The 17,422-nt window shown below is 38.9% G+C and overlaps 3 protein-coding genes across 4 annotated transcripts in view; 2 read left to right on the forward strand and 1 right to left on the reverse strand.

The window, feature by feature from the left end:
• The window catches only part of atp2a2a (ATPase sarcoplasmic/endoplasmic reticulum Ca2+ transporting 2a), a 32,783-nt gene extending 29,317 nt beyond the window's left edge, over window positions 1–3,466 (forward strand). The window contains exons 20-21 of one of the 2 annotated variants that reach the window (XM_086075479.1): window positions 858–978; window positions 2,888–3,466. In XM_086075479.1, coding sequence (XP_085931605.1) covers window positions 858–978; window positions 2,888–2,901 — 135 coding nt within the window. In that variant the 3' untranslated portion in view covers window positions 2,902–3,466. Of the gene's footprint in view, window positions 1–857 lie in introns of both variants that reach the window. The other variant, XM_086075478.1, reaches the window with a different exon arrangement.
• A 39-nt stretch (window positions 3,467–3,505) lies between these two features.
• On the reverse strand, window positions 3,506–9,441 carry anapc7 (anaphase promoting complex subunit 7). The gene is made up of 11 exons (XM_086074998.1): window positions 9,226–9,441; window positions 8,398–8,584; window positions 8,148–8,267; window positions 7,866–7,977; window positions 7,605–7,758; window positions 7,207–7,349; window positions 6,821–6,938; window positions 5,286–5,482; window positions 4,995–5,219; window positions 4,771–4,921; window positions 3,506–4,226 (listed from the first exon to the last, which is right to left on the reverse strand). Exons 1-11 carry the CDS (start codon window positions 9,324–9,326, stop codon window positions 4,037–4,039), a joined length of 1,698 nt encoding a protein of 565 aa, XP_085931124.1. The 5' UTR covers window positions 9,327–9,441; the 3' UTR covers window positions 3,506–4,036.
• Window positions 9,442–10,641: 1,200 nt separating this feature from the next.
• Window positions 10,642–17,179, forward strand: LOC147174230 (ubiquitin-conjugating enzyme E2 G1-like). The gene is made up of 6 exons (XM_086076784.1): window positions 10,642–10,831; window positions 12,469–12,571; window positions 12,649–12,746; window positions 13,264–13,442; window positions 13,523–13,630; window positions 15,580–17,179. Exons 1-5 carry the CDS (start codon window positions 10,789–10,791, stop codon window positions 13,607–13,609), a joined length of 510 nt encoding a protein of 169 aa, XP_085932910.1. The 5' UTR covers window positions 10,642–10,788; the 3' UTR covers window positions 13,610–13,630; window positions 15,580–17,179.
• The last annotated feature ends 243 nt before the right edge of the window (window positions 17,180–17,422 follow it).

The raw sequence follows: 17,422 nt of genomic DNA on the forward strand, positions 1-17,422 counted from the left end.
TAAAGTTACAATAAAAAAGTACTGTATACTGAAACATTAATTACAAAACAAATACTGGGTGTTCCTGCGCGTTTTGGCCTCTTAGGGGCAGTGTGGTGCCATGCAACCATAGTGTACAGACTTACCATGAGAAAAAAGTTGTGATTAAATTATATTAAAAGATCTCGTTTTTCACAAATTAGGACGAATTTGTGCCTTTGGGTAGTGTTATCTTACTTGTGAGTATGTGTTTTCACCGCATTTGTGTGTAAATATTCGTTATTTGAAGGACTATTACTCTCGAAGTTGATGCTAACTTCCTATTAGCAATTGAATGGGATCCGCCATGCGTGACAGTTCCTTAGTTAGCGCTAGTCTAGTGAGGTTTTAAAGACTAAGCATGTTTTGTATTTAAATACACACTGCATGTAATTCTCCTTATCGCGTCTTTAGTTTTACAGTTAACTCCAACTGTAGTGTCATTAAACAGCTTTAAGGACGCTTAACTTTGGGATGGCGGAATCAGACTGATTCGTTTGGGGCTAGCTATAAGCTACGTGGTGCATTCAGGCTACTTTCACAACGTAGGGAACTTGTAAACGCGCCGTGGCATTCTGTACATTAATCGTTTTTCTTCAATCATTACATTTAAATGATCTAGAGAAGGCATCATGGAAATCACGATAACATTTCGGGTAATTGTACAGCCCTGATGTCATGACTCATTAGTGCACATGTTAAATCTGCAGAAATGTGAGGGTGGTGTACTTACTTTTTTTTTTATCCTGAATTATATATATCTTGAGTTTGCAGTTGTGTGTAAGTGTACCACATCATACTCCCAAAATTAATGTCTTGATTAATGTCACGCTCCTCAGGTCATCTTCCAGATCACCCCTCTGGACGTCACCCAGTGGTTGATGGTGCTGAAGATCTCCATACCCGTCATCCTGCTGGACGAGTTGCTCAAGTTGGCGGCCAGGCAGCACTTGGACTTGGGTAAAGAGTCGGAGAAGCCGGCGGCGGGCCACAAAGGGCGGCGCTCTCTGTCCGCATGCGCCGAGGGCATCTCGTGGCCCTTTGTGGCCATCTCGCTGCCTCTGGTGCTGTGGATCTACAGCACCGACACTAACGTGGCTGCCGTGTTGTGGCCCTGAGTGACCTCCCGGGCACGGATGTGGAGTGGACATTAACACGCACATATCTAACTGAAACATTAACTTCCAGTAAACACTCGCTCCTGGTCTGATGACAGACGCATCTTTGATATTTAGAACATTTGGGGGGGCTGCGAGCAGAGTTCCATGTTCTTACTTTGTTAACTCAAGTTTTTATAATATTATTATTCTTCATATGTGTGTTGATCTAAAGAGAGAATTTACACAACTTTTATAAAAATGGATCATGTGGGGATAAGAAGAATGCTAATTTAGGACTTGGGTGTCTGCGTTTATTATTTTCTGCATTAGGCAGAGCACAGCTACCTCACCGCTGTTCTTTAACCGTTGCGACTTATATATGTCTCCACGACCAACCAACACATGATTTGGAGCACCCAAAGTCTTCATACACACTTTCTTTTTCTCATCTTAGTGAAGTGAGGACTTTCTGTGCATTTAATTTGTTGATTATTTTTTAACTATTTATACATAACGCACATGCTGTACTTGAAAACACTTCTTATGTTACTTCACATGAACAGCCTGGTTTTCACCTCTGCGGGGTTGACATGTCACTGGAGGTGTGTGAATATGTGTACATAGCGCACAAAGTAGAACCTCTAGATTTTATTGTTGCTGTTGAAATGTTTGACAAGAGTGCTTTTTCCTTGAAGGCCTTCCATGCATTTGCCTGCAGTGTGAGTACACTTCGAACTGCATGCTAATAAACGCTTGCCCGTTTTTGTGCGATGGCTTGTACAACAGCTCCTCCGATTTTTAATTGGGTTTTAAAACCATTGTGTGGGATGGTATTGAGTTGAGAGAGGCAATGAACACGTGTGGGTCTGATTCAAATGCCTTCAGTGTCACAAAGTGCCAAGTGGATGTAAAATTATTTCACATTTCAAACTGGCACGGAATGTTTTTGTTTGAAGTCTCCCCCACTATGGAGGAACAAAACTAAAATTAATAAATGAATAATAATGAAAATAAAAACAGATCTATAAAAATATATAATACAAAAAATAAATATAGATAGAAATAAAAAACAAACTATATATCAATAAATAAATACAAAAATAAAAAATGATTCAAAAATAAATGTTGAAATAATATATAAATATAATTAAATATTAATCAATCAATAAAAACACCCTGCTCTCACATTTATTTTATTCAGTTTGCAACAGCGGAGTCCAACCCAGGACACACTTAGGACCGTCCCCTTATTTGAATAACATTTCGACCTGACAGAGCGTCTGCAGCATGAAATGAATAAATGTGAGAGCAAAGTGTTTTTGTTTATTGATATTTAATTCTATTTATATATTAATTTTTGTATTTAATTCAACATTTATTTTTTATATTTTTTGAATCTTTTATTTATTTTTATTTTTTTACATATATATATATATATAGTTTTTATTTCCATTTATATTTATTTTATGTATTTAATTTTTGAATTATATTTTTATATCCGTTTTTATTTTAACTTTTATTCATTTAGTCATTTATTTTTTAATTTTGTCCGTTTTGTTCCGCCATAGCCCACTCTATTCCAAATACTGTATGCTATTTAGCTTTCCTTCAAGTACTCGTTTTCAGCTCGCCCACAGTGCATTTTTTTGCCTACATGTTGTACATTAAAACAAGTTAACACACTTGGAGTGGTAAACTGATCATTTTGACTAAGTGTGCAATGATTTCATGTGGTTAATGGTTCTCCTCCCTCTCTTTTCTCTTCCCAGCAAAAGCCATATAGGCTCAACTGGTCTCCAAATTCCTTGGCTTTGTTTTGTGTTGTGCATGTGTTTTGGGCAGCACACATACAGTTGAAGAGCTGCATGTCCTAAAAGTTGAGCGAAGACAGCCGCAGCTCGTTCATTTGTTTTGACAGAATGGCCATGAATCAAAGTCCTCATCGCTCCTTCCATCCTTGCGCATGAAGAGCCAAGAATGACAACAGCTCTCATGCCATACTTTACCTGAAAATCTTAGTACTGTTGTGTACATTCAGTTGCATAATATTTATCGGTGCATGTCTGCTACAGCTGCTGACTTGTGCAATAGAGAATGTCAAGAACTGCTTAAAGGTTATTCACCGATACAAGTGTTAGATAAGCTTAAAACCAGTTGTTTTTTTTTCCTAAGGAAATGCTTTTATGGGATGATTAGAAATCAAAAGAATTTGGAGCAGATGTAGTGATGTACAACAGGAGCATCGACAAGTGAGTCATTTTGCTTCTGCGCCTGTTTTTGTCAAGATTGTTCAATTTGTCACATGAACTTTGGATTCAGGTAAATAAAATTAGATTTAATGAAAACTACCTTTAAGTGTCTTGTCAATGAACTTTACAGAAACTGGATTGCATCCACATCGACAAACTTTTATTCAATTCAACTGTCCATTTAAAAAATATATTTACAAAACACAATATAAACATTTTTGTAATGTTTGCATTATGCATTCCAACATAACACTGGTACAAACAGGCTTTATAGACATCAAAATAAAAACAGTCAAACATTGCTTGACACCACTATATGTGTACAATAATGGCAATGTTGATGTGTTAATATAATATATAACATACTCAATTTCTTCCACAACTTTCCTCCTCAGCCAGTCGCCAATTACAAGAACAAATCTATTCAGCCAGCTATTCTGACCACAGCTTCAAATTGATATAAGCTTCTTCTTTTTTCATTTAAATGTTAATTTTTCAAAACCAAACGATGTGAAGTATGGGGGCTCATGTCAAAAGACGGGAAGAATGAGCAAACAAAACAGAAAATGAGGTCAGTCTAATAGTTTTGACTGAGGTGATCCTGATTTAATCAGTCTCGAGCAGCGTAACGAGGAGGTTCGGGTTAGGGTAGTCAACATGTTGGCGTGGCTACTGCATCCCAAACCACTGCTCCTGGTCAGCCCACTGGGCGGCCTCACTGTCGCTGCCCTCCAGGTCGCCGTCTTCGCCGCTGCCCTCCATGTCGTCGCCATCCAGCTCCACAGTGGCGTCGGTGGGACTCTCCTCTTTCTCCATCTTCTGCATTCCTTCTAAGGACTTCTGATCATTGGGGTCCAGACTAGGGAGGATAGAACAGTGACGTGACCATCTTAACTTATTCAAACCCAAAAACGGATAAATGTGTTTTTTAATAATTTGTCCTTCACTCCCAAAAACGTATTTATATGTTTTATATGCGTTGTTTTTTTTAAACAATGGTAGTTATTACAAAAAAACGGCCAGCAGTCGGCAGCATAATATAAGAGATCGACCAGATCAACTAGGGCCATGTTGCAACAAGCTCTTTTTGCCAGTGTTTTCAACAGGATTGTGAATAATAATGAAACTTAGCTCTATTCTAATGCTAATTGCTGAAAAACAGATACAAATGTACTTTTTTTTTCCTGATGAAAGAAGAGACTCTAATCTTTCTTTTGGTAGGTTCCATGTTTTTATAGCAATAGAACACAGCATTCTGTGGACCTTGCAAAATCTGCAAAAACAGCCGGGAGCGAAGGAGTGAATGAGTTAAAAACACTTTGAGGCTATCAAATGAAAAAAAATAAATGAAGAACGTAAAGTTCCGCTGCTAATGGATTTTTCAGATGGTCCTGGTGTGTTACCTGAGCGCGATGCTGTACTGGTCCATGGCCTCCTGGTAGTCGTTGACGGCCACCAGGAAATCGCCAAGCATCCTGTGCAGCACACAATCGCTCTGATTGGCCAGGGCATTTCGAAGCAGCGCGATCCCTTCTTCGTGCTTCTGTTCCCGACCTTCACAAAAAGGATGACTCGTCACTTTACGACATTACAGTCCAGTGTTGACTGTTGTGAAAGCTGAACGTACTGAGCAGTTCCGCCTTTTTGACCACAGCCTTGGTGTAGTCGGGCCTCTGAGCCAGCGCTTTGTCCAGCAAGGTTTTGGCTTTCTCCTGCGTGACGGGGTCCTCCAGGCACACAGTGGCAAGAATGGTGAGAGTCTGCGCGTTGGCCCCCAGGGTCTTGTAGATGTTATTGGCCATGCCCATAGCTTCTCTGATCCCATTGGATGCCAGGTAACAGTCAATCAGACCTGCGATGAAGCGGCTATTATTATGAACGGATTGAGGAGGTGAGCGGCCGCGGAAAGCGAACAAACCTTCGTAGCAGTCGAGCCGACAGGGCGCCAGACGCATGGCCTCGCGAAAATGGATGATGGCCTCCTGGACCCGGCCCATGTTTCTCAACGCTGCCCCCTTCAGGAGAAGAGCCTGCACACTGTTGCTGTTCAACTGAATGGCCTTGGCTCCCAGGTACAGCGCTCTGGAGTAGCGCTTACTGTAGAAGCTGTGACAACTAACAGCACAAACATGCAGGATGGTTCATCCACTGCTGGTAATCTAGTTCAACTAAACTTCAACTACTCAAAACTATGATCATAGTCTTACGCCCATTCATCCCTTCACGTTGAACGCTTTATTCTTGAATACTATTCTTTTTGTCACGTATAACATAACCCTATAAATATATGAAATTCAAGCCTCATTCATTCTTCATTTTCAAACTTAAGCATTACATTACCCTCTTTATCATATTGATTTTATCTTGTGTTATTTTAACAAGTCTGGGGACTTCAGTGGGCTAACCTGGGATCTCAGGGATTGTATTTTGTGCTATGTCATGTGGAAATGTGTGTTGATATGACCAAAAGTCCTTGGATATATTTGTATCCTTGAATTTTAAGGAAAAGAAAATTTTGTCAATCCTTAAACTAAAAAAAAAGTTACAATCAAAAAAGTAAAATAAAATAAAAATACTGTATACTAAAACATTCATTACAAAACAAATACTGGGTGTCCCTGCACGTTTTGGCCTCTTATAGGCAGTGTGGTGCCATGCAAACATAGTGTACAGACTTACCATGAGAAAAAAGAAAGTTGTTGATTGAATTACATAATTTTTTTTTGCAAATTTGGTGCCTTTTTTTAAATTTCTGGCATTTCCAATTGAGTTTCTTTTTTGTAATTCTTGAAAATTTCGAACCCAATGAGAACAGAAGAAAGTTGCAAATGAATTCTATTAAAATACTGTCATTCGTTTTTTCACAAATTGGGAAGAATGTGTGCCTTTGAGTAGTGTTATCTTACCAGTGGGTATGCGTTAGCACAACATTTGTGTGTAAATATTTGTTATTTGAAGGACTATTACCCCTGAAGTTAATGCTAACTTCCTGTTAGCATTTGAATGGGATCCTCCATTCACCTGCATTAGCATTAGCGCTAGGCTCGCGATGTGTTAAAAATGAAGCATGTTTTGTATTTAAATACACACTGTATGTAATTCTCCTTATCGTGTGTTTAGTTTTACAGTTAATTCCAACTGGAGTGTCATTAAACAGCTTAAAGGACGCTTAGGGCCGACAGAATCACACTGATTTGCTTCGGGGCGAGCTACAAGCTACATGGTGCATTCAGGGTCCTTTCACAACGTAGGGAACTTGTAAACGTGCCGATTGTTTTTCTTCGATCATTGTGTGTAAATGATTGAGAGAAGCCAAAACTGAAATTGCGATAAAAAAATTATGTTAATCGTCCAGCCCTTTTTTCTTTTTCTCTGATATACAAGATCCACCTAGCCAGAACACACTCGGGTGTCAATCTGGTCACACACACACACACACACACACACACTCACCCCGAAATGACCCAAGGTTCCGCATGCTGGTCTGAGATGTTGAACAGTCGCCCACCCAGGACCTCGACATCTTCCAGGTGTCCTTCTCGGGCCCACAGGTACCCGTACACATCCATCCCTGTCAGTATGCAGAACAGCGCTCACATATTAGCACTAAGGAGAGAGTTGAATTACTAATTTATTTGCTGCTTTGCTCAACGTGACATTTTTTGTTAGCTGCCTAGTTACAAAAATTAAGTATTTGGCCAAATTGTGACTTTACAATTCAAAGCCAAAAGGTAAGCACAGCTGCAGTGTTAGCGCAGATTAGCGTGTTGGTATAATGTTGTCATGTCAAAAGCAGCCTAATCACAATCAGTGTGGATGCGAATGTTGTCCAGCAGTACCTTTGATGAGATACGGGTCCAGCATCTGGGCTTGTTCAAATTTGAGGATGGCATTCTTGGTGTCACCTGCCCTGAAGTAGACATCTGCCAGGCTCACCAGGAGGTCCACGTTGTCCCGCAACAGAGACTTCTTCTCCAGAGAACTGGCAGGAGGACATGCAGTATTAGAACATTATCGAATGAGAGGACAAAGTGAAAAGAGATTCACACGCACAATAGCGTCTCTATATATGCTTATCTTAAGGCTGGTTTTGTTAACGGGTACATAATATTATGGACTTTTCAATGACTTGTATACAAATAGTTGTGTGTCTGGGGGACCTGCCCACCCATCAAGCATTAAATTAAAACAACAAATACATGAAAATACAGTCTGTGATGAAACAATCTTTGCTTACCAAATGGTGTTAATGGCCCTTTGGTTGTCACCGGCATGTATGAAAGCATACGCCTTTATCCAAACAGAGAGCCAGTCCAGGTTGGGGACGCTCTGGATAACATCCATGGTCATGGACGCCACTTCAGCTCCTTTAACTGATAAAGACAGAAGGCCTGTGGAGACAAATATATCGATTTTCACAAACCAAACTTTTGGGATTGGGTGAGCGCATGCAAGATGGCAGGTGGAAGCGTCAGGAGGCGTTGCGCTCCTGCAATACCAATGATTGCATCTAAGGCGAGGGGGCACTGTCGGAGGACTTCCTTGTAGCTCGTCACTGCAGAACGTTCCTGGCCTGCTTTCCTGTACAGGTTGGCTAGCATCATGTTGATCTAGGGGCGAACGGAAACGGACAACAATATCAACAGACTACCTAGAAGTAAACTTTTAAAACCTCATCTGCACCACAATTCTTGGCACCCTTTCATCAGGTTAACTGCAGTATTATGGGATGATGTATCATGTTCTACTTAACATAATAAAGTGCTTATAACAATCTTACCTTGGGAGTCCTCTGTCGAGATGGAATTCCATCAAGCACTGCAATGGCATCTTTATCCAGTTTCAAAATAGTGTAACATTCAGCTATCTTGTACTTGACTTCAATCTCGGAAGGTAAACTCTGAAAAAGAAAGTAAATACTAAAAGACTGGGTAAGGACTGGACTGCATGCTTACCAGAGACAAAAATCGAAGAGAATGACTTACACGCATTACTGCTGTCTACAATTTTTTTTTTTTTAATGCCCATACCTGTGCCTGAAGGTTTGCTGCAGCTCCACCAGCAGAGGTCCGAACTTTGGATGTTTTGCTGAGCACTTTTTTCTGTTGCAGTGCCATGCTGTATTTACAGGCAGCATTACGATACTCTTTATCGTGGAAGATGGCATCAGCGTGGTAAACCAACAGCTGGTACTTTTGAGCAGGCGAGAAAAGCTCCCTCGATGTCAAACAGATACAAATTGAAGTCAACGATCTGAGACTGTAACATCTTTATCACTCACAACAGGTAAAGACATAATACAAAATAGTGAAAATTAAATGTTCTACTTTAACCATAAATTACATTTTCAAGTGAGAATGTCTTCTACTGATACAAAATAGATAGAATTAAGTCATGGTGTTGTTTCATGATACATCAGGCTGTAGGTTCAAAAATAAAACATAAATTGCAAATTATTATTACTATTATGCACAACAGAGGTCATAATAGCCATTAGAAATCAGAATACAGTATTTCAAATTGCAGTCAGCGAAGACGCGAAATGGTGTCCCATAGTAAGTTGGTAAATGTATAAATTCTAACGCACGTCGTGCATGACATTACCGTACATTAAATGTATCGTTTGCCGTTTAACAAACATTTGGGTGGGTTTGTTATGATCATGAACTGTATGTTTACATTTCGCCGTACTGTTATACTTCTGTCATTGGCTTCAGCCAAAACCATGAACAATTTTAGAGTATGACCGTATGTTGTTTGATGCTAACCAAACGGCAATGCACAATCATTTTGGAAATTGAACTGAGGGTGAGAGCATCATATCAGCAAATAGACGGATCCCGATTTTATATACTTACGGGTTGTTATTGCTCATCGTCAACAACAAGCTGCTCAATATGCGGACGTTGGAGTGGAGACCAGCGGCGGCCATATCTCGCACATGATCCACTACATTCATTTTGGGTAAAGATGAAGGTTTGATTTGGGGTAACGACTCGTATTTAAAAGTTTCAGCTTACAAACAGCTAATGCTACCTTGCTAGCTCAGTTCTGGTGTATTAAAAATGGCGCCCGATGACCCCTCTTCCGCATAATGGCAAATGTTGCATTTACGTGCACTTAGAAATATCCGACTTTCTTTGTCTCGAGTAAAACAATTCTATAGAGGTGGCATTATGAGGTTGCATAATGCAATGATTGATGCGCTTTGATTATTTTGGGTAAAATAAAATACTGTTAAACGCTAATACACTGTCTAAAAATGTATACAGTACAGTTACATTCATATTATACTGTACTGCCTACATTAACGCTGTCTCTTAACTGCAGTGAATGTCACACGCTCGCTCCAAAGAATTTCAAATCAAATCAAATCAAACTTTATTTATATAGCATCTTGCATACATCAAAATGCAACTCATTACTCAAGGTGCTAAAAAGGAAAACATCCATAATTCAATAAAAATAAAAAAAACACCCATAACGCCCCCCCCCCACACACACAATTATTTCTTTCTTTAATTATTATTATTATTATTTTTTTGCAAATGGCGGTGGACAGAGAAAACGTGAGGAAAGGCACCCAGTAAACACTGGAGCGAAAAACTAAAATACAACAAAATAAAAACTGTTAAGAAAACAGAATAAAAGGCAAAAACAAAACTAAAAGACAATTTGATAAAGGGAGCTAGGAACTAAGAAAACAAATAAAAAGGGTTAAAAAAAAAAAAGATCATTTAAATGCCAAAATAAATAAAAATATCAATAGTCTCTGCGGACCCGATGCCCTCTGGCAGGCTATTCCATAGGTGAGGACCATAGTGTCTAAATTTGGGTTGATTATATTTATCAGCGTTTTTACCCCATGTAAACATAATAAGGTTGTCAATGTAAAGTTTTTCTCAAGGAAAAATAATATGAAGTTAGATTCAGTTGTTGTTTTTCTTTTAATTTGTATAATTTAGAGAGCCAGACATAGTTTTTATTGTTTCGGGATGCCATATTTTCTGAGCAAAATAAATATAACTAAAAACGTGCCTTTTTGTATCTTATTTAATTTCATGGCTCTTTTATAAGTACAGTCTTCACACCGTGATGTTAATTATGTGAACCGGAATGAGCTAGTGTTTGTTGTTGAGTGGATTTATGAACACGGTCGCATCATCAGTAGGGTAGAAATGGGCGAAGCTGAAGGTCGAAAGCACCGTTGTCATCTTTGTGAATGCGATGCGGACTCCCAGTCAGACACAGACGCACTCGCAAGCTGTCAATAATATGCACGCATGCGCATACGCAAAGGCAGCAGCTGAACCTTGTGTCAAAACACAGAGGGAAATCGGCAGCAGGCAGCAAATCTGGGCTAGCTTTAATTTTCCTATGAGTATTTAGAAAACCAGATTTTTCAATAACGTACACATACCATGACCGAACAATCAGCGTTACTTCTTCGAAAACAACTTGCAGGTAAATGATTCTCACTATGCAAAGGGGGAAAGTAGTCAAATGTAAAGTTTACGTAGCTATGAGCTACGTTAGTGTCTTAGCCACGCAACGCTATCGTGTTAAGACCACAAATGTAAATTTAACACGGTGGCTTCTGGTTGCAGGAACAGATACAGTTGCAACTACTGGCGTCTAGTGGAAAACCGCATTTCATAGTTAACATAGGTTGACTGACCATTTAAGAACCTAAAATAGAATCGCAACGTAGCCTTGCTAACGGGCTAGCGAGTTCGTCACTAGTTAGCTGACAGAACAAAGGAATTATCAGTACATTGACCCAAAACCAGCTTAAATCACTTTTCGCTAACGATAGAGCGTTACAAATCACAGCGTTTCTAAATGTAAAACTTGATAGAGTCAAATTACAAATGAACTAAGTGTTTATGGGATTATCGTCAATGTTACTCGTCCGGGAGTTTTTATTTTTTGTGTGTATAGACAAAACGCAGGTCGTTGTTGCGGACTCCAAATCGCAAACTAATTGTTGTCCAGGTGGCGTTCTCTGACAGAACATTGACTGTATTGACAGCATTCATCGTGCTGCTCACCACTCATCTATGATGATACAGTGCAAGCACACGATGCCTTCTGCTTGCACAATGACTTTCCGGCTCAATCTGATTTTTACCCCTAATTAAAAATGATGAGAAATGTGTTATTAACATTCTTTTATCATCATATTCTACTATATAATATAGTATGTTTGCGTGCGTATGCAGGGCTGTCAGTGTTGAATAATTAAAAAATCGATTATGCTATTGATTCTTTTTTTCATCACTTAATCGAATAAGGTAAAAAAAAAAAAAAGAAAAAAAAAAAGCAAAACCGTGTTTTCCTTGATTACTGTTTATTGACCAATTGTTGTTTATTTGGATTTGTTTAGTGATTAAAAACAACATCAACTAAACAATTAAGCACTACCACATAAAATTATTGATATACTACTCACCAACCTTATTTGATTGGTCATTGTTGGACAATTTATAAATAAATAAATAAAGGCTGGGCGATTTGGCGAAAAAATACGATCAACCCCCCCCCCCCCAGTCATTCAGAACAATTACGGTTTTAAGCGATTTTTAATCTAATAAACCCAACAAACATTTATTTAAAGATTTCATTTATTCAAAAATAATTCCTGTGCAAAATGGTCAGACAACAATAATGTATAGTGATTCTAAATGTGTTTTAACATTAACTTAACATTCATAACTAAGTTCATGGTTTGTGCTTAAATGCCACAAATAAGTAGGTGGTAGCTATTGTAAAAGATGTCTTGTAAACCACCCATCTAGCATTCTTCCACAATTACAACACACAATAACATCTGGATGTAACTGAACATAAGAACAACAGCTTTTAATCATCCAGAAGACAAAACTCGATTTAGCAAATTTTCTACGATTCGTTTTTTAAAATGATTTATTACCCAGCCTAAATATATATACTGCATACACTTTCTTGTCATTTTCTCAACCATTGGGTTTTTTGTGAGCAACATTTATTTGCCCAACTGTCATAATTGTGCGACTTAAGGGCCATCAATATCTTGAATGTTCTACTTGATCATTTCAACCATCCCTTGTCTCTTCTTTCAGAGCTCAACAAGAACCCTGTGGAGGGATTTTCAGCAGGTCTAATAGATGATGACGACATATATAAATGGGAAGTTGTGATCATTGGTCCCCAAGATACCCTTTTGTGAGTCAGCACACGTTTTCCTATATTTTTTTCCCTCCAGTCCAAACATTTAAACGTGGTTATTTTTTCTCTTACAGTGAAGGAGGTTTTTTTAAAGCCTATCTAACCTTTCCGTATGATTATCCTCTTCGACCTCCAAAGATGAAGTTCATTACTGAAATCTGGCACCCGAATGGTAAATACTCAGGAGTCACAAATACACACTCAGCTTGGATGATATGTGGACCTTTTTACTGGCATATCAGATGTTCTTCTTTTTTTTTTTTTTGTCTGTTAATCCGATATAAAATTTGTGAGGTGAACGGTTACTGATGTTGGATGTCTCTGCTGTAGTTGACCCTAAAGTTGTTTGAGGCCTTCTCCAAACTCTTACCTCAAAGCCCGGAGCATACACTTGACCAAAATGTCTAAGGGAATCAACTTATGGAATTAAATGATTCAGGGAAAACAAGGGTAGTGCTTAATTGATTGGTTCATAAATAAGAGTACTGGTACTCTTTAAAAAAAAAAAAAAAACATTTTCATAGTGAGTCAAATGCATTGAATGTTTTATATCCATCCATTATCCCAACCGCTTATTGTTGACAACAATTTGATCTCAGAGGTATTCTTAATTAATTTAGTTACAAAATCTGTAAAACCACGACTTGTCAACTAAACATACTTTCCCCCCCGTATGTGTCTCCAACCAGTTGCAAAAAACGGGGATGTGTGCATCTCCATCCTACATGAGCCCGGAGAGGATAAGTTTGGCTATGAGAAGCCCGAAGAGCGCTGGCTGCCCATCCACACGGTTGAGACAATCATGATTAGTGTTATCTCCATGTTGGCCGACCCCAACAGTGATTCACCAGCTAATGTAGATGCTGCGGTGAGTTCACCTGGGAAGAGTCTCAAACATGTGATGTTGGCACGGGCAATGTCATTAAAAGTTGCACGTTTCCTTCACAGAAAGAGTGGAGGGAGGACCCAAACGGGGAATTCAAGAGAAAAGTGGCTCGTTGTGTAAGAAAAAGTCAAGAGATGGCCTTTGACTAGGAGTGGGTTGTGAATTCCAGGGTAAGTTTTTATAAAGTTACTTTCTAATTACATGTGCAGTTAAATGAATTTAAAACGAATCTTATTGTCGTTGTTCGATGAAAACCTATGACCTTGTCACGCCTCAGGTTTTGTCATAACATGGTAAAAGGACTTTTATTGGACTGACGTGGCACCAGAAACATCTGTTTTCACAACAATTTCCGTGTGTTGTACGTGTACGTTTGCATGTTTTGATATTTGTAACTAATGAGCACAATAATGGCTCTCAATGAAGAAAAAAACGTTTTTATTGGCAAGCCAGTTGTGTACCATTATAAACTTCTAACAATGAGTAACTTGCAAAATAAAGCAGAATGCTTTCATAGATTTCAAATCAAACCAATTTTAGTCTCCTCAAAACATTTTCATAATCCACACTTGGCGCTCGATCAGCTTTCCTCTTTAGCACGTTGTCTTTGCTCTTCTCCACTGCAAAGGGAATGGACAAGGTTGGTGCCCAAGGCGGAAGGTTATGTTTAACCCATTAAGGCCTAAAGCGCCTGGCAAAATATTTCTGTAAAATCCAAAAACCTGAAGTTTTCCTGGAAATTCAACAATATTGTCAATGCCTACTAAATCATTATCTCAGCTCCTGAAGCAGATAGAAGCATAATTCCCAAAACATTTCAGAGCTTATATAAAAATTAAAAATAAATCAACAAACAACTGTGTCACATTGGCGGGTAATATTTACCTTCAACACTGGAGCGCAGTTGTAACAACCTCGGAAAATTGAGTGGTAATTAATTATTCGTCGTCCATTCTGTTACATAGCCGTCACAATTTTCAACATCCTCATTCTCTCTAATCATATTTCTTAACAATATGCCACTGTTTACTGGTTACACTGATTCAAAGTCCTCCCGCGCCGTCAATCGCATCATTATTTCATAACTCCTGCAAATCCGCGTCAGCCATGAATGCTCAAATAAAACTCCCAAGACATGTTACGAGGCCAACGTCACCCTCTCGTGAATATTCTGATGCATCCAAGAATTGGTCCAAATAAAACAAAATGACATATCCGCTCTCCTGGCTTTAAAGGTAGGAGAGCGCTAGTAGAAACAAGTTAATGGATGTAAAGCAGTGTTTCTCAAAACCGGTCCTCGAGTACCCCTATGCAGCCTCTTTTCCATGTCTCCTTCAGCCAACACAGCTGAGGATCGTTATCAGGCTTCATGCAGAGCTCGCTGATGAGCTGATCGCTTGAAAACCCAGAATGAAGTAGAATGAACTCCGAGCCAATTAAGTCCCAGCCTGCACGTGCATGGGTGCAAGTGGCGCTGTATGAGCACAAGGACAGAGGGAGGAGAGAGAGAACATGCTTGTCTGCAAGGAAAACGTAAAAATGTTCTATGATATCAATGAAAGTGCCAGTAATGCTGCTTAGTGCTGGATGGAGACTGCATCGTAGCAATGTCAGTTGTTGTTTCATGTTTTCAATGCACGGATCACAGAGAGCTTCCTTTCACCGTCATTAGTCTTACTATGCAGTGGTTATCACGTTATCTATTATTGAATTAGCATATAGCATTTTAAACTACACTTCACACGCGATTAATCCTGCAGCTTTTCTCTTTTCTTTCAAACGTCTTTTTTATTAACTTTTTCAAAACAACAATGACAAATATGGCACAGAATCATGTATTATTTACAGTTTTCTACCAACACAAACAAAATGCCACACACACACGAGGGAGAAAAAACAAACCTGTACGTATAATCATGCAGCTTTTCTAAAAAATGGTGTCAACATTGACCTGTCCTCAGTAAAGTGTTTAGTTAAAAAACTTCTTTTTTTTAATGAACTTTCCAAAGGGCACTTTTTTTGAGGGGCAGAGGGGCAAAATACTGTATGTACATTTGTGATGTAATTTAACTTGATGACCCGATTTGTAATAAATAAATCTTCTTTTCCCCCCGTTTAGGGAAATGCCTGCCGAGGGAAACGTTGCGACTTTTGTGCCCCTTGTTTTGCAAGACGAAAGGAATTTGTTGGCTTGCAAGCTGGTTTCCGCAAGCCGTTGTCGTTTGTCACAAGAAGAGCAAATTTGAGAACACTACTAGCGAAATTCACTTACTTCCTACCTGGAATTGTATATTTAATTTTATTTATTTTGGAAAACTAATGATGTGTAAAATATGTCACTACTGTAAATGAACTTGCTTTTTTATCTGCTGCTGAACAGTTTCTACTTTATACTACCAGGTTTCTTATGCAATTTCGTGGTCAAGATTGAGTGGATTAAATGGAAGCCTGTTATGTTGACATCATCCGCTGTCCTCTCCATGACGTTCTGTACACGTCAAATATCCGTCAAAGATGTCATTGTGCTTTTCAACACTGTCATTGACTCACTGTTGCCTTTTATTGGCTTCACTTCTTCAATCTGCTTGCTGTTCAGAAAGAGAGGATGAGACTTTTTTTGGTTTGTTTTTTTGCCACCTGCTATCACTTAGCGATCAAGATCCCTTCAAACTCTCTCGCGTCTTATTTGTTATGGTGAACAAAATGGCTCCCTGTGCTCAGAGCCATGATCTTCCCGCACACGCATGGCTAACATTAACACTAGGTTTGTGCCAACTTCTCAGGGTTCAACTCTAATGTTGCAATTAGCACTCTGTGGGATATACTTCATATTGCTTTCTCGATCAATGAAGATTTCTTTCAACTGCCACAACCAAAAAGAATCCGCAGGGGAGAAGTCTACAAGCTGTGATAATTCTGGGTGTGCGGTGTGTACTGCTGTGGCATCTGAAGTGACCTCAATCTGCTTGAGTTCACAATGTGGGGACGTTTGGCCCTCCGTTGTTGAATTGGATTAGCTGTTAGTATGTTGTTGCACATCGGGCTTGCTCCGTGGGTCATACGTTTCACATTTGCTTGGGTTTGGATGCTGAAGACCGTCGCTAGATTGACAGGTCAAACTTTCACCTTTAGTTTTTCCTGGTGCACATTTAATAGCCAACGTGTCATGTTAAGGTCAGAATTTGGGTTTTTATTCTTTTTGCGCATGAAGTTGACACAAACACTCATTGTCATTAGAGAAAGACACAATTAAAAAATAATAATAATAATAAAGTACACTGGTCAAACTATAACAATTTCCTCCTCAATAATAGACTTTCTAATGACTAAGCCATGGTATCAATATAAATACAGACTGATGACAAAAACCATCTCTTGGCACATGCAATCAGGTTTGAGTGAGTTGAATATGTGAAGGACACCATTTTACAATGTACATCCTGGGTGAATGTGATGTGTCGTCTGAGACTTGTCTTGACTTGATGATTATGGCACTGCTGTCAAATGTTTTACGTCAGAATTTTTTAGACTACCATGACCACCTCTGACCGGTGTTCACTGTATTTGCACAGATTCGATGCGATTTTCAAACATCAAGCAATATGCTCTGAAAATGGTGTCCAGGTATCCACCCTGTAATGTTGCAACTTGTTTTGTTTTCCATTTTGTGTCACTACAATGTATATTGGACATGATGCTCAATAAAGTGTGTAAAATGAGTGCTTTCTTTGGATATTTAGATGAGGCTTTATTCTGCATTCACACGTTTTACCTCTTGTTCCACAAACCTCAATTTCAATACATTTTGTACATTGTGTAAAACGTCATTTAAACGGAATACCGTCATTTCTGATTTACAAATCCTCACATAAGATAACTTTGTAAGGATGGCACAAAACAAACAAAACAGTTAGTGCAAGAACTCATTTTGTAATTTTTTTCACAAAAATCATCTCAATTTT

Source organism: Leptonotus elevatus, chromosome 5 (assembly GCF_054856555.1).
Source record: "Leptonotus elevatus isolate MCC_2025b chromosome 5, RoL_Lele_1.0, whole genome shotgun sequence".
Classification (NCBI taxonomy): domain Eukaryota; kingdom Metazoa; phylum Chordata; class Actinopteri; order Syngnathiformes; family Syngnathidae; genus Leptonotus; species Leptonotus elevatus.

Coding starts and splice junctions, on each gene's coding strand:
- LOC147174230 (XM_086076784.1), top strand. CDS start 10,789: ATGACCGAACAATCAGCGTTACTTCTTCGAAAACAACTTGCAG. Junction 10,832..12,468: donor TCTTCGAAAACAACTTGCAG/GTAAATGATTCT, acceptor CTCTTCTTTCAG/AGCTCAACAAGAACCCTGTG. Junction 12,747..13,263: donor TGAAATCTGGCACCCGAATG/GTAAATACTCAG, acceptor GTCTCCAACCAG/TTGCAAAAAACGGGGATGTG.
- anapc7 (XM_086074998.1), bottom strand. CDS start 9,326: ATGAATGTAGTGGATCATGTGCGAGATATGGCCGCCGCTGGTCTCCAC. Junction 5,483..6,820: donor GAACCTTGGGTCATTTCGGG/GTGAGTGTGTGT, acceptor TTGTGCTGTTAG/TTGTCACAGCTTCTACAGTA. Junction 4,922..4,994: donor CAAAAAGGCGGAACTGCTCA/GTACGTTCAGCT, acceptor CTTTTTGTGAAG/GTCGGGAACAGAAGCACGAA.